At 43.0% G+C, this 16,941-nt stretch overlaps 1 protein-coding gene and 1 long non-coding RNA gene across 6 annotated transcripts in view; one reads left to right on the plus strand and one right to left on the minus strand.

The window, feature by feature from the left end:
* The window catches only part of LOC147757534 (uncharacterized), a 31,408-nt gene extending 15,551 nt beyond the window's left edge, over positions 1 to 15,857 (plus strand). For both annotated transcript variants that reach the window (XR_015320421.1, XM_086979309.1), the window contains one exon: positions 15,602 to 15,857. Coding sequence is in view for 1 of the 2 variants with exons in the window: in XM_086979309.1 (XP_086835435.1) it covers positions 15,602 to 15,811 (210 nt within the window). In the remaining variant the exon portion in view is untranslated. The remainder of the gene's footprint in view (positions 1 to 15,601) is intronic.
* The window catches only part of LOC147757533 (uncharacterized), a 99,277-nt gene that overhangs the window by 65,806 nt on the left and 16,530 nt on the right, over positions 1 to 16,941 (minus strand). The window lies entirely within an intron of this gene.

A 16,941-nucleotide genomic window follows, 5' to 3' on the forward strand; every position in this document is an offset into this window, starting at 1 on the left:
TATTGATTGAGACCCTTCCGGAGACCTTCTTGGGAACAAGGCCAGAACTGATAAATTGCAAATAGAAAAATCATTTCGGATCCTCTCGAGAGAAAACACTTACTCTATCGTATGAAAGGATCGCCATTAGGTGCTTCACTAGAGTTATCACGAAAATATTTATAATTATATTCAAAAACAAAACCTAGCTTGTGAAGGTCCATTGAGCTCTATTTAGATTTATTTGTCGTCGAAGTCGTCTTACATTCAGATTGCGCGATGGATCAGTGTCTTCAGTGATTAAAAATAGTTCGATTATCTTTATGCTCAATAATTAATTTGAATTATAAACCTACGATGTCATTATTTGACATAGTGCGACAGTCTGTTTTATTAAAATGAAAATCCTTGAAGCTCTTCTTCGGTCCGGATTACGGTGTCGCCAAGCGCCTTGCGCATGACGTGGCAAAATCCATTATAAAGCACCTGTCGACAATACGTCCAAGGTAAACAGGTACAAGCGTAAGCTGACCAACGAAACTTCAGTCTATATAGGCGCTGTTAATTGGGGTGAAAAAAGTAACGGTAATGAAACGGCCTCTTTCGTATAAACAGAAGCATCAGCAAGGTACCATCTTTACATTTATTTAATCTATTCCATCCACGACCGCATTTTCAATTTGGTCTCTTTGCAGCGTTGGGCGTCCAGAGTTTGAAAGGTGGTCTCGTCTGTTTTATAAATATAAATTGCCAGAATGACAAAGCGAAAGGGGAAGAAGTGGACCTGAAGTGACAGTGCGATATGCGGGGTCCGATGCTTTCGAACGGTTGTGGAGTGAGAACTAGATAGAACTGCCTGTTAAATACAGACGATAATACTAAGCTGTAATGCGTATCGATATCTAGGCCCGTAACTGAAAGCATGGTAATATAGCGTTGGTGAATGGGTTTCCATAGTCGTTCTCATATCTAGCCAAAAAGCTTGCTTAGTTGACCATTTACTCGAATCCGAGATTTAAAAGAAGTCCTGTCTTATTATAGCCATCTTATTGCGCATGGCAATACGTACTCAACATTCGATACGCTAGAAGGCGAACTAAATATCTTAGGTTATCGCAGAATAATCTACTTTAAACTATATCTAGATAACGTTATCTTTTTTTTTTATCTAATCTGTATTTTTAAATTTTGGCGGCATTCAGATGATTGTTTATTACTGCTTTGTAATCAAAACCTTAGTGCGGTTACACGTGGAAACAGAAGCGGCAGGCAGCAGCTTATGTTTAGCAAACATTTTGTCTAGTTTGTCTTTAAGGAGGTCGGAAAATTTGTTTATGGACTGTCTGGAATACTTGTATCCACCAATGGCCCATAGTGGGATCAAAAGTGGCATACCTGTTAAGTTCACCGGCACCCAACCTCAGAATCGTTGAGCGTGTCGCAGGGTAACCGAGACAGACCGATACGAACGATTCTTCGGAAGACCCCTGTAAGCTCGGAGCATTTATCTCATCGCTTTACAACATCCACTCTGTCTGGGTGACCAATATGCTAACGTTTGGAAAACATGCGCTAGCAGTAAGAAAACTAAAATAATGGTCGGATACGACGTGTTTCAATTTGGAATTGATCGACTGAGCCAAGTCTGAATCTAGAAAAATGGTTTTACTACACTGTCTTGTCGGGGGCTCGGGAGCCCAGCGGCCAATACCAGCCATGGCTACTAACATTTAGCTTCACCATCGATCACTATGCAGTCCTCGTCGATCCAGGCATTGTCGTCGGGATTAAGAGATACGTGATGAATTGACGTAATAGAGGTTCGAGGATGGCAGGAATGAATGGTGGCTTCAGAGACTTCTAACGTCACCAGCGTCAAGCCGTTGTTCGTTGTTCATTGATAAATTCACTCATAGGCACACAGGTGCCGAACTCCATTCTCAATAAACTCCGCCACGCCCTCACCCCTTAATCCTGGCCTCGGTTTTTTCCCGGGGCGTCAGTGAATAAAAAACTGGGGCTCCCGATAGCGACCAAGGCTTACGGCCAATGCTAACATAATAATAGTTATTATTATCATAGCAGTAGCACAACAGCCATAGTGACAGAGTCCACCAACGCGGCGGCAGCTGCTGCGGCGTACGAAAAGGACAACCGAATTTATTACTTCTGACATCGTTCGTTGATCGCTGTTGTTTGTAGACTGTGATTCGCTTCGGTGATCTACTACCATTGACGTTAACGGTTAAGTAGAACCGACAACTTTGGGGTGAAGTGATGGATGTTTTCGTGGCGATGCCAGTCTGAAAACCGCTTCTACCGGCGGGATCCTTGCTTCGATGCGGGAGCTGAAAGGCAATGCATCACATCATGGAACAGACAAGCTCTGAACAACAGCAGATGTTGGGCCACTGGAGTCGCGTATACGTTTCTCAAAGTATCTGATTGTATAGGATGGGCAAAGTTGGATCTCCTGACCACAAGAAATTTGTCAACATCAACTTGGATGAAACAAACAGGTAATAGTAAACTGAATATTATAGGCTGTGTATCAGTGTTTTGCTTTCTACTAGCTAAATCTGCCAACAGGTGCTAATATTCAAACGCCGTCAACAGCATTTTCATTTATATAGATATTGCAGTTTAGGGTAGCAATACAAACGTCTGCGGTTCGAACTTAGCATGGTGCGGACCGGTAAAATCGAACGGATGGCCGCAAATTTTCATTTTGAATTTCACGGATCGACAAGGCTCGTCGAAGTAAATAGAGCGCGACCGACTGCGGCAGGAAGTGCTGCACTTGGTTATTTAGAATAGGCAATATTGATTTTTAACGAAGAGAGAGTTATATGATTATACGATTCCAAGACTAAGCCTCTTTGTCAAGCCTGTATAACTGCAATATTTCGAAATAATAGGCCCCATCCTTCGGTCATTTATTGAGTAACTAAATTTCTACACTAATTCGTTTTGATATTCTTGAAAGTTCTCAACTGACTTAGGTAGCAATCAATCATTATGTTAGTGGATTCTAAAAAGGCTCTACTTCAGGCTTCTCGTTGCGTGTTTCACTAATACTTGGCCGTGTGTATGCCACAAGAGCCGCAAATGTGGCAGGGGTACGACGTATCCTTCGTAATGCAGCAGCGTTAGCAGAAACTGGAGCCGGTGAGTGTCTGTAAAAGGTTAATCCGATACCAGGCCTTTCTTTTAGGTATTTGCCACGGTCATGTAGGGCTTGAGCTGGCGCTTCCTAACTGCATCCCGCGTTAAGTTCACACCTTCCTCTCTGTCCGTCTGTAACTTGGCTGAAATGGTGCATATGACTGGGGCTCCCTTTTCCCTCAGTTTTATCACGGCACGCGCCAGCACTCAGCGCTCATCTTGTACGCTTAGCGCTCGTTTGACTGGGCGTGCGAGTACAATCTTTTAATTACAGACAGACGCCGGTGGAGAAGCGGCACTGAGAACGCTTCTATCACAATAGCAGCCTCATCCGCGGCTGGCTTTATTGCTACTGCTGCCGTAACTAGCAGCGCAGTGCCAGCCTTCCGTGCAGGCCAATGAAGGCCTAAACGTTCACTAGAGCAGCCTAGCCCACCCTGTCTCTCCAGGTCGTTTGTCTGAAACTGTTTCTTTTTAAATCATCTAGCTGTTTTTACCGTTGTGATTGCTATTATTGTTATGTTTGCATCAATCAACGCTGCCATTGTAGTCGCGACGAATACGTCTGTAGGTGCGTTCCGTGCTACTGTGCGTGAGGCTTAACATGCGGGGAAACGACAGGCATGGCCTGGACTATTGTCGCTCGTACTATTTATTTCCAACGAGGGTACTAAGCTAACAAATGTAAAAGTGCTATTCTTCATTACAACAAATGACTGTAGGAAGATAGCGCAGTGGACGAGGCGGCTGGACTGCAGTAGCACATGGCTTTCTGATTATTTCTATGTGTACTTGCATGTACGTGCGCTCTGGTAGATAGAGGCAGCCTGGCATGTCAGCGAACGAACAGAATTGCTATTCCGCCTTTCTTATGGGAGAGCGAAGACAGACAGGCAGACAGAGCTCAGCCGGTGCCCAATATGCTGATGTGCATCTTATGTAAAACGGGTCAAGCTATTAAAACGTGCGGTATAAATAGAAGTTCATATGTGTTTTTATCCTATGTAATGTTTTTTATGTTAACGAGACAAAATATACCCTATCTCGAAAGCAGCGCAAAGCCAGCTCATTAGACTTTGATTAATCCATCATGTCTCGTTGGTGGAAACGACGGGCCTAGACAGAGTGGGTACAAAAAACTAACTCCGTTGAATTTCATCATCGTGTCAACATCGAATAGCGAGAAACACTTGGTCCAGCCACTCATTAATTGATATATAAAACGAAAAAAGACTCAGACGTTCCGTGAGTACACAGTAAATTAATTAAGTCAGTCAGAAAGTCAATTTTCTAGCTATATTCTGTGGTTAGAAATAGTAACTGCAACTTGTACAAGCAACGCAAGCCAATTACGGCGGTCGATGGCAGCGATCGTTAAAGAAAAAGAGGCGTAACGTAATCGTGATGCGCTAACCATTGTGACCACTCAATCATCAGAATAGCAGAATGGAGAAGGGACTGTTCCTTCGTCCATTGTACCCATCGATCAAATCATTCTTGAAGCTATGCAAAGAATTGGCATAGATGTGTACGAAAAATCTAGGTAAGTTCCGCAAAAATATGCCCTTCGCACGGTTGCCGCTACTGACCTCAGACGATGCAGTCTTCAGTGAACTAATCGTTTCACAGAGCCAAGTGCAATAAAACGACGTAATTGTTCCTCTATCCTTAGAGTGCCCCTGATACCCATTCACCATAAACGAGCTGTACGCATGGCCATATTACTTGTGGTGGTCATCGGATATTTGGCCTGTTAACTCGCACTTACTTCACTCAACGACCTCGGCCGCTAAGCGGTAGGAGTTGTGGATGCCGTCCACAGGTCAGTCCGTCAGATCTAATCAATTTTTCCGCAGCTGCTACACAAGCGCGCTTGCTGCCTTTTTAATCAATGCAGCGGTTTCCAAAAACAGGATAAACAGGGGCGAACACTTACTCACATTAGCTGACAGAATTGATGCCAAATTAGATAATTATAAGGATTTAATCTATTAATAATATATATATATATATAGGATAGTTATAAGGAGTTCCCTTTTTCGCCGCCGAGTGGGCGGGGGGCAAAAGGGGCAATGGAGGAACAGTTCCGCTTTCAACAGGACGCCTACCGCCACCAGTTCGGTGGCTATGCATCTTGCAGCATTTTGTAATAACTAAGAAATGCCTTTTTGTGGTTAACTACGGTTATAGTTTGTCAGTTAGAACTATATCTCTGTTCTTTTTGGATATGTCATTGACAAAACTTTCCGTATGTTCACGGCACACACAGCAGGGAGCGAGCCAGCCAGCCCCTCATATTTGCATCCAGATATCCAAAGACCTAAACAAAAGCACTATATAGTTTAGAAGCAGCTTTATTAGATATTGACACAATAAAGTCAATAATATAAAACAACTTAGTGCTGGAAGGTCATTGCAAGGTTAAATATCTCGCTTGAAAATATTGAAGAAACTTCAATACTGTAAAAACGTCATCGGCTCAAGTACAGTGACGTGACCAAAGTTCACCCCAGCAAAATAAAAACGATTATATGAAAAATATAATAACACCTTGGGGGTAGCTCTAACCAGCTACATATACGTACATAGTAATATACGCACTCGCCGTCAAGGAGAGACAGACTCTACCTAGCGGATTATAGACCTATGTAAACCGCTTTATTCGTTACATAGGCGAATCGGCAGACGCAGCAAGACCGTCATATTGAATGTAACAATGGGGTCGACCTTAAAAGTGGCCGACCTTGTTCGTTCGTTAGCCACCTGCTAACTTTACAATGCGACCTGTCTCGTATTTGAGGGCTGTTGTGTTTGAGGCAGCCAAACTATCCCTGTCAAAGTGCGTGAGCGCTGATATCATTCCTAATTACTATAGCCGCTATCGCTAAACCGTGTTCAGATGGTCGTACTGTTTGGCGAATCTCATTTGAGTTACCCCCATCGAACACACTGTATTGGCCACTGACATCAAACATATAGGCAAGGTAATAAGGAAAAGAGGCGGGGAAAAAGACGAAATGTACAAACAATCAATTTGCTTGACTTTTATTGCTGCTCATGCCGCTATAACTATTCGAATCCGCGTGAGTTTTGATACAGCGTCTGCTCTGTAGACGGCTGCCGCGCTAAAGTTGGCGCTGCTGGTTAGTGCTTAAGTGGTGAGAGGCCTTTATTTCGGCAGATCAGCCCACTACGCAACAGATGTCGAACGAAGAGGGGCAATTAGGGACCACTGTGTGTTTTCTTTTCGTTAATTTCCCCTTTATGTACCTAGCTTTCGTTTTTAGAGGCCCGCTTAAGACGCCCTTGCTAATGCTCGCCATACTGGTGCCGGTCCGACCGGTTACATTGTAGCTATGGCTACAGAACACCTTTATTTTGCTAGTATAGTCGTGTGTATGGTGGAGCAAGAGCTAATCTAAACTACACTGATACTGCTAACGTAACTGGCTCGTCGTACTTGAACAACATATAGGACCTCTTTCGGGAACAATCTCAGCTTTTATTACTCTGTCTAACGTTACGCTTAACGCTTGTCATCGTCGGCTGGGGAATATGTGTTTTAAAGCTGAGTTAGAATTTTTCGAGTGGAGTTTGCGTCCGCGGCGGAAATCGTCATGTATTGGCTGACTGGCCGTGTCCTATCTCTAGGATATTGAGCTAGCTTTCAGATTGTCTTAGGCTTAAGTTTGCATCCGAAGTGATTCGACACCCTAGTGGGAATAAACCTGATAATTCAACCAAACGATTAACCCTTCGCCTCGCTTGTCCTGCTCAAGTGGTCCTGATCCTCGTCAAAATCCGCTAGCTGCTACTGTTGATAATGATCAAGCTAATGGTTCTTGCATGTTCGCACATTATGGCGTCGTCGAAATCCGACAGAAGTCCTTCCGGTCGTTGGACGTCAATGTCCACTTCGACGCTGTACGTTGTCATTCACTTCGCTTAGCTTTTACCAGTCTGCTGACCTCTCTCGGTAGACCATCCCTGTCTAGAGCCGAGAAAATTCTGCAGATAAACGTAGAGGCCACCATAGTAAAAAAAGATCGTTAGATTAACATAACCTGTTCTTGGCTCATCGTCTAGACGAGAATAAATCCAATCTTTTGTATACTCCACGTAGGCTTCAGCTCTATGTGTTGGAATATCGCAGGCCGCGTGCCTGAGTTTGTGAGGCTGCGTATTGGACACCCGTCTATTCACGGACGCCTACGAGAATTTACTTTCGTATCCACTTACTACTTACAAATACGTCGTTGTAGCATTTTTGCCCGGTAAAGACACGCACTAATCTATATGCGTAAATCGAGTGGCACCAAGGGACGTTTCACTGACACCCAACAGTGGTCGAGACAACGGGAAAAGGTGAGAGAACGAATTGACGTTTGTCTGAGTTCCGTGAGCAAAATGAAGCAGATTTGACGGAATCAAAAAGAACTGCAACACTTCTTACATCCCTAGCACAGCTAGGGCCGGACCGACCTGGGCGATTGATGCCTGTGTCTGCTCGTTCGTATATGCTTGTATGCGTTGATAGGTCTAGAAAACCAATCGGTTTGGGCGTCCCGTAAAACTTCTCACCACCGTCATCATCATAGCTATTGATTATTTGGATTGGATTGAACGAAAATGATCCAACGACCAAAAATGACCGAGGCTAACATATCGAAGATGAAAAAATTGAGCTGATGGTTCAATCGTATAGCGACTGAGTGGAAGGTAACGCTTTGACTGGCGTCCAGAAGTAGTAGCGCTGGATAGAGATCGAACTATTATTGCTAGCTAGGGGTACTGGAATAGCGTCCAATTATCGCATCGAAAATATCACTCTGTGTGTGTGTGTGTGTGTGATAACGGTAGAGCGAGAAGCGCTGCGCTGACTTATGAATTATGGGTTTTGAAGGAAAGCTGCAGAAAAATGCCGCATTTAAAGATGTTGACGTCGGCAATGACGACGACGATGCCGACGACGACGACGACGTTAAGTCTACACAAACAGCAACAAGTTGATAGCTCCATACCAAAACAATCTCAATGTGATTAGAATATAGTGTTTGTAAATTTACATAAACATGTGTATATAGCCATGCGCACATGCTGTAGATACAGAGCGAGCTAAACCGTATACTTCTACTGATGAAAATCGAGATTTACATCTGGCCATAGAAACAGCATGGAAAACATACTAGACTAGCCGAATTCGCTTGACAAACGCGGCTGCCATTGTTAATCGTTTTATAATTGCATATAAATAAAAAACAAAAAAAAAAAAAGAAAAAATCAGATTACTGTTGTGCATGTCTGCGAGTTGAGTGATTTTTTTTTATGTAAAAAAAAAATAAAAAGCAGAAAATATTACGTTACTTAAGAAGGTCGTGATGTCGTGAATAATCTCGCCTCGTCGTCTATCTTATTCTAATATTGACCCCGCTCTATCCGTACTGTCAGGTCATATCCACTTACGCATGTCCTATAATGTAAAGTTTGTTCGTTAACGCAAATAGTGTTTTACACATGTATATGTGTCTCATCATGGGATTCATGTGTGCATGGTCTACTATGCAACGAGCGAGCAGGTAAGCGGCTCTGTGTGATAGGTGTGGGTGGGCAGGCAGGCAGGTCTCTTTGAACTTGCCCTTGTGTTGTACGTTCCCTTTCAACAATAGCATTACATTACTACACCACTGCGATAACTGGCGCATTGGCTCTTTATCGAGCAACTAAATGTATAAATTCACTTGACGTAGACGGCTGTCTGCCGGCATCTTCTTTTTGCCCAGCTGTGAACTTATTCTTCTAGAGTTCTCGAACCATCTCAACGGTTTCGTCAGCTGTGCTGTGGTGCCAGCTCGCTCGTTGGATTTACTTCGGAAGCCGTTCGCGTTTTAAACGACTGGCTAGCAAACGACTAACAAAAGAAGTTCTAGCAGCAGGCAGGCGAAGAGTAGCAAAAACAATAATAATAATACTACGGCAACCGCTGTCACTTAGATAACGCCACGCGCTAACTCAACTAGTACGCTCAGCGATGGGCTGCAGAACAACTCGACTTTACGCAAACGCATCTTCCTTTCGGCCGCTATCGCGTCAGGTCGCCCCCGTGCGCTCGTTGGGTTCCGTTTTCTCTCTCGCCTTGCTATTCCGACTCGACCAGTAGGATACAAACGGTAGCGTAGAGACGTCTACAGACCTAATCTGTCGATCTCGTCGTCTGTTTATTGCTGACTGGGGCTGTTCGTACGACTGCCAGAGCGAGTGAGGTCCGGAGGGGCCGCTCACGAGAGATAACGCGCGGTCGGTAGAGATAGTATAGCAAGAACTAGTACTATTGCTGTTGCTTCGATAATACATTGCTATTACTATTCCAACAACTAATAAGAAACAACAACAGGCAGCTATGATAAGGCGAGTATGTAGAGGGCAGCGACAGGCGAAAGGGGGTGCAACGACAGACAGCGCAAAAGGAAGTTAGAAAAATAACTTTCGAATCAGTGACACGAACTCCGCATTTCGTTTAGCGTGTCGATATGAGATGACTGCTTGTAGAGTACGAACGAAGTATAAAGAACGAAAATTGATTATACGCGATCAGCGCAACATTCAGACGGTAGATATTAGGCGTTGTCAAATGAAACACTAACCTGTAAGTTCGATTAAGTATATCTAAAGGCTACGACCTCAGTACGATGGCCAGGTATCTACTAAGTAAAGAAGAATGGAAAACATTTTAGATATCCATCAACTTACAATAGAAGCCGTCGATAGCGCCGCTTACATGTGTCTACCAAAACAGCTTTCCCGTACTTCCCTGTCAATAACACTTAATTTTATTACCATGCAAACTTAATTAACGCTATTAGAACGTAAGAACAATGACAGCAATAGATACATGTGCGCAGATCACGCGGTCATATGCGTTACGATCCGTAAGCAGCGTTTTGACGACAGCGGTTCGCATGTATCCATGACCAACGTCTACTCGGTTTACGTGCGTACAACGCTTCCAGAAAATTTTAGTTTGGAAGTTTCTTGCTAAAAAAAAAAGTTGTATATAGGCGAAGGAGGTTGCCGTAACTGTGTAGACATTAGGTAACTTCCTTCACGTTAAGCTACACTGTTACCTATTTACAGCGATCAGTTAGACTTTTGCATATACAAAAGGCCAATCGTCCTGATCAACGTGGACCTATTCACTCCCGAATATCGGATCCAGGACAGAATACATATCGAATAAGCCGTCATGTATTCGAAGTCTTAATTTTTGTTCGTTTTTCACGCAACTTATCAGTTCTCCGTTGGATGTAACTGAAGCGTAGAACACAGACTGTTTCGGTGCAGCATTTCTGCGTAATTTTGGCAAAAAATAGCTTTTCAAACTTAGCTCGATTATTTATTATTAGGGAATAATGTTACGATACCGGATTTCACAGACATGACTTCAACAAAGCGTCGAAACGCAGAGGCCAAGGATAGGTATATTAACATCAGCGGTAATCTTTCGACGGTAAAACAAACGTATACTTTACATCCTGTCTAAGTTCATACTTTCGTCATCAGTTGTTGAACCTTGAACCAAGACACTCTCTAGCAAAGTCCTATTCCCTTGATATACTTGCTAACGATCACGCTTCCCTACGGAACACCCAAAAACCAAGATCGTATCTAGTTTTTGTATGATAATAATAATTTTTTCTAATGTCCATATCTTTGCATGTGTGCGTGTGTGTGTGTGTGTACATATATATATATATATATATATACACACACACACGCAAAGAGATATATATATAATATGTGTGTATGTGTATATAATTTGGACTTATCAAAGATATATCCGAATAAAAAATTACACCTCTTACATTACTTAATGCTTTTGTGTAACGTTTTGTTGGACAAGCAAAAAAGTTTCGGTCAGCGGTGTTTCGGTTGCCATTTCGTTGGTCTTTCTTTCTTTCTTTCCGTTCTGTTCAGAGTTAACGACCAGGCATTTTTAAGACCTATTATATCCATTCATAAATCTTAAAATCGCTGGATATATATAGCAAGACAGCAGTTGGTCCTTGGTCGGGCTTTACTGAGTGATGTGTTACACAACGCCCTAAATATCCAAGAGACATTAATTCTAGCAGTTATCTAAATCAGGTCGTTTTAGAAAGCCGACTGTTCCGACATCCTCTGATAGTGCCGCAATACGGCAAAGCTTTGGTTCCGGAGCGACCACTTGAAAATTCAACGTTTCGACTGGAACTTCGGGATAGATTGTTTAAACGGCCTGAGCGGTTTTTGTGGACGTAGTTTAACTGGATTCCCACGACAAGCTGCCGCGAGCCTCCTAAGTGGTCAGTGATGTTCTCCTTGCGGATGCCACCTGGCCAGACACTTTCGTGTGTTACGATTCCCAAAGCCTGTGCCCAGTCAAGTCTATGCTTATCTTATCGTGCTGCTTTGATATGTTACTGCTTTCACTAGCGTACGAAGCGGCCTCTGTTCGTTGTTGTATGTAGTCTGGTGGCAAACGCCGAAGCGTTCCTTAGCTTGATAAGGGAAACCCCTCCCCGTATAATACTGCGCTTCCAATTCGAGAATAATTCAAGAAACGGGCTGAGATAAGCTTCATGATAGCTTGAGAACATCAACAGTTCAGCTTGCCTCTAAGCACCGAAAGCTAGCTTTGCGGTCCGGCGAGCCCACCATACGTATGAATCGGTCAACTTTTTAACGTGGACCAGTGATGTATGTACCTCCGTCGTTGGCCGAGCAAGATTGGCCCTATACCACTATTACGCTACGTCCTAAATACCTAAAAACGATTTTTTGTTTGTTTTAATGAGCCAGCCTCTTGTTTAAAGGATTTGCAAAAATTTCCTGCAAAAAAAAAGGGCAGAAAAGATGATTTTTTGAGGCGGATTTCTTAAAAGTGGTACAGAGTTTCTGAAGCATCCAACCGAATGAACGCGTTAATTTGTCAAGGAGTGCAAACTTGAAAGTTCTGCAAAGTCAGTTGTTGTTGTTTTTGTGCCATAGGGTTAAACATAATAGTGTCCTCAAAAGTAGCTGAGAATTTCGACAAACCCAATATTGCCTGCCGGCTTTCTTTCTTGATTTGTAGTGGTCGAGCGAGATGGCCTAATTGAAGGCAGTGAGAGTCCTGAGATAACTAGCACGGCGAAACTGGATGTACGGCACAAAGCCACTGCACAGGTAGAACATCACAGTTGGATATCTGAATCAAGACAGTTACTTAGTCATTGATCGTCGAGCTACTATGATAATTTATTATGATATAATTATATATATATATATATATATATAATAATAATAATAACGACAACAACACGGCAAAATAGATCGAACAGTGGATTCGCCAGAAGACTGCTCGAAGAACCGCGACGAGAAGACTGCGATAAAACAATTAGGATAACAGCAACGGGCTTATGGCAACAGTGCAACAAGATGATGTTACTTTCATATGAAATCATCCAACGTATCGTAATTTGCATCATAAATACACGTTGGTGGCAATTTAAGCGCGGAAGTGGTCATGGGGTATTTGTTCCAAAAACAACCCCTCATATATATATAAGTGTTGACCGTTTTTCTAGACGTCTTCAAAGTCACATATCTCAGGTCGTATAAATTGTGCCGAACCGGCTTAATATCATTTCAAAGCTGAGACTTGGCAGTAGTCGATGCGTCAAAATTGTTAGACGACCTTTGTTCAGACTTTAGAAGATAAAGTGCTTCAAAGATAAATGCGATCATCGAAAAAAATTGCTACATTTAACAATTACATGTGGTAATGGTAAAGGACCAAATGCTACTCAGAGCCATAAAAAATGCGTGCTCTTTATGGTCAACATCCTTTGTCGGAGAAGGATGCTTCTGTCGATTTAGTTTTTTTTTCGGCACGGGACGCACTACGCAAAAAATGCACTTCGCAGCCAATTACAGAGAGAAGTTATTCTTAAAGTTGAGTAAAAGCGACACAGTTATTATTTTGAACAAACTAAACATCCATTACTAGTTGAAGAAAGCTGAGAACAAAAAAAAGAACGGCTGGCAGACGAATTTTCTCGTTTGCCGACGCAAAAACTTTCACTTCCACCTAGGGAACCCTACAGAAAAAGAGCAAAAAGATCTAGCCATTTCTAAGGCAGTTGATTACGGATGATAAAAAGCGGATCACAACAATAATGTGCAAATAAAAACACATTCGGTGGCAAAATCCTGACTAACGCCATAGTGAACGGTGCTATGTACTTGGCGAGGCTGAAAGCGCTGCCGCCTGACAAAACGATTGATTCGGGTATCTACTGTTCACAGCGAACATGATCGGCCAAAACTAGCAAACAGAAAAGACAAAGCCATGCCACATAGATTTTCAACTGTCTGGAAACTGTGGGAAACTTTATTACATCTGCCGTATAGCAGGGACCTAGCACCGTCCAACCAGGCCTCGTTTCGGTCTCTGCAACACTTCCTTAATTTTGAGAAAGGGATAATCTTTCGTCAGAGAACGACAGGCACCTTGCAATGAGCGCATTACGAGAACAATGGCCAAATGACGTCGATTAGTAATATTATTTCGACATGTAAAAATCTACGTTTCAGTTTTCAACAAGTATATGCGTGTGTATAAAAATCTGTATTGACACTGCGTGCTGCTATCTGAAAACTGTATAGGATCTGTTACCCTTTTCGTTTCATCGCTGGTAGCATCACGGGCGCGCTTCACGTCGGCAGCAGATAGCCTGGAGAGGACCGATGGTGGCCTTGAACGTGTTCCGAATTTCTACCATCGACAGGCCTTTGCAGTGTAAGTCGCGTAGAACAGTCAGCCTTCCCAACCACAACCTCTTCGGCGATCTGATCCAACCGCAACGAATCAAAGATTGGCAGGCAGGGGGTGTGAGGGGAAAATACATGCGAAGTCAATGTAGGTATGTATGTTGCTAAGGCAGGCAAAGGAACAGGGTGCGCTGTCATTGCCGCTGTAGATCAATTCAGGCCAAATGTAGAGTAATAAAAAGACGTAAAGTACTATCTGTAATGACAGTAGTTTTCTATGTGATCCAGCTTTTCTGGCCAGGGTAGCCTATTAGTGAAGCTGAAGTAATAACCGCGGCCTTGACTGAATACTCCCTGTTCGTCAACATTGATTCACTGGCGCTTCATCAAGTTTTAGGGGTGACGAGTACTCGCCACCCAGCTCTCGTGGGCTCTGTGCTCAAAAAACGAAATTTGTCGTCAGATGGCCTACGGACAGGTTGAACATAGTAAATTTGAATACGCAACGAAAAACTTGCGAGTACTCGCATAGGGAAGCTTCGCCTTCTGTGCTCTCTCCAGCAGAGCGGGAAATTTAGAAAAACGATCCGTTCTTATATAAAGCGCGCCGCTGTTCCTTTACTACCCGGAAGGTTTTTCCCAGCCGAACGTATTGTTGACACGCTCAAACAGCAACGACTTGCTGGGCATAGCTGTTTGAGAAAGTTAACGCATGCGACAAACTGTACATATGTTCTCTATGGTTGAACAGGTCAGGTTGTACGCTCGGGACAGCGGCAGAAGCAGTAGTAGTTTAGAAAGTTGGTCGAACTCGAACGAACTAATATAGTCTATTGGCCCGAGGCAATAGATTGCTCGCTACTTCGGTTGCTGCCGCTTGTTGACTGGTGTCGCCGACTTGTGTGTCACTGGTCCGACAAGGCCGTTGCGGTGGAACTCTAGGGCAACAAAGCTTCTCCCCTCTTATTTTTCAAAGGATGACGTTCACAGATGGATAGTGCCAACTTCTAGTTATGAAACAGAAGCGTGTGAGGAACAGGGAGTAAAGTGAGGTGGGCAGCGACTCTGATTCGACGCAGGAAGACTGGCAGGACCGATGGGAATGGGGGGAGGGGGGGGGGGGAACAGATAGGCTGCTCGAGCGGGGTTCATCTGGCTGGCGTATAGCAGACTCGAAGGTTGAGATTAGCTCACAAAGATCCCCCCGTTAAAGACGAGCAATAGGGATGCAGATGTTTGTATGAGTATGTGACTAATCTCAGGTAATTAGCACAACACTTACTATTTGCAGTAGAGCGGATGACTGGGACGTCCTGCTAACAACGAGCTCCTGTTTTGCCTTTGTCGAGTAACAATAACGATAAGCAAGGCTAACAATGAAACTAAATGAAAAAGCTGGACCAGTGTGGCCATTCTTAAGCTAATGACTGCGGATACCATGCCAATGTTGAGGGGCAGCAATTTTCTATATTATTTCTCTACTCTTTGCTGTTTGCCTTGTTTTCCATAATCTTCAGGCAATTTTCTTCCTATATTATCATTTTTTTTCTCTCATAATCATCTTTTGCTCCATATTTTCTATATTACATTCAGTAGACTAGTATACCTCAGCACCCTGTACACTTTTGTCTTCTTTATCCTGTTTTATTTTCTGGTTGGGCATTCGTAGGCGCGAAGTAATGGCACCAGCAGTGGTTGTAAAATAGATCCAGCCAGTATAGGAGGCTGTCGGGATGAAAAAACGACGGAAGTTATAGAAGAACTTGTGCAATTACCGACAGTGGTAGGGACCCATGGCGGCGTCTCTCCTTCCGTAGGGACTCATATCAACGAGAAGCAGCGTCACGATTTAACTGATAACAAATCGTACTACGTTTAGCGATGACGATGACATTGGTATATTATAATATATATAATAAAATCTATGCGATGTTTAAAGGAACCGTTTCATGGTTAGCGTTACTTGCTACTTCTGCAGGGCCGGGAGACGTTCAGCTTAACGGCAAAGTATCATCCAATCTAATAGCAGCAACAACAGAACGGAATGCAATGATAAGAAAAAGTAGTTTTTTGAGATTACTTTGCAGTAGGAACAGCGGGAGCAGCGGAGACCAGGCTGACTCCTGGCTGGACTTCCAGGCTGAATCAGGAGCTTCCGAAAGCTGTATTTAAAAGGTAATATTATAGAGTAATATATACGATCAGACTGAAAACAGTAAACTGAAAAGAGCGGATAGAAAACCGATTTCAGTTTCCAGCAACAGCCAAATACGTGATTTATCATAGAAGATATAACAATTTATGTTTTCTTCTTGTTTTTTTTCTTCGTCAATATATAGCCCGCTCTTGGTAGTCAGCAAACGAGGTATACTGTATATTAAGTTGTAGGTGATGTTCCGCCGTCGTTCAATATCTTTGTCGTAGTAGCCCGAAAAGATCCTTCGTAGTTATAGATATAATTTCATGTTTATAGATTAGATAGACGGAATGGCCTAACAGGACACCGTAAGCATAAGTACAGTAATAGAAATAGTCGGTCCATATCGAGGAAGGCAGTTCGAAAAATTGCTGTTTAAGGAAATTCCTTGTTGTCGAGCTTTGACTCTAGGCTTGCCCTGGAACAATCCTGGTTACGAAAAATGTCAGTGAAAAAAGCCTGTGCCTAGAAAGCTTCCAGGACAAGAAAGCGCAAGTTCATGACGTACGAAACTGCAAATAGGCTATGCTGTGACTTGGAGATATTCTAATAATCGGCATAGGTGTTTCGCCGTGATTCATTCGACGGGCGTCCAGGCTAACTTGGAAAGTTTCTGCATCTTCAGCATTCACATATGCCTTCTTAGGCACTATATAATATTGTCTAAAAAACCTATGCATCACCTAGGCGACAAATAGGATTGAAAATCTTAGATTCTCAAAAGCATATTTCTATTTGACAAAACTATACTATTTTTCAAGTTAGAACACTATAAAATATGGAAAAAGTATACAAGAGAATGTCAGTAACTT

This window comes from Varroa destructor, unplaced genomic scaffold, assembly GCF_002443255.2.
Source record: "Varroa destructor unplaced genomic scaffold, Vdes_3.0 BEIS01000002.1, whole genome shotgun sequence".
Taxonomy (NCBI): domain Eukaryota; kingdom Metazoa; phylum Arthropoda; class Arachnida; order Mesostigmata; family Varroidae; genus Varroa; species Varroa destructor.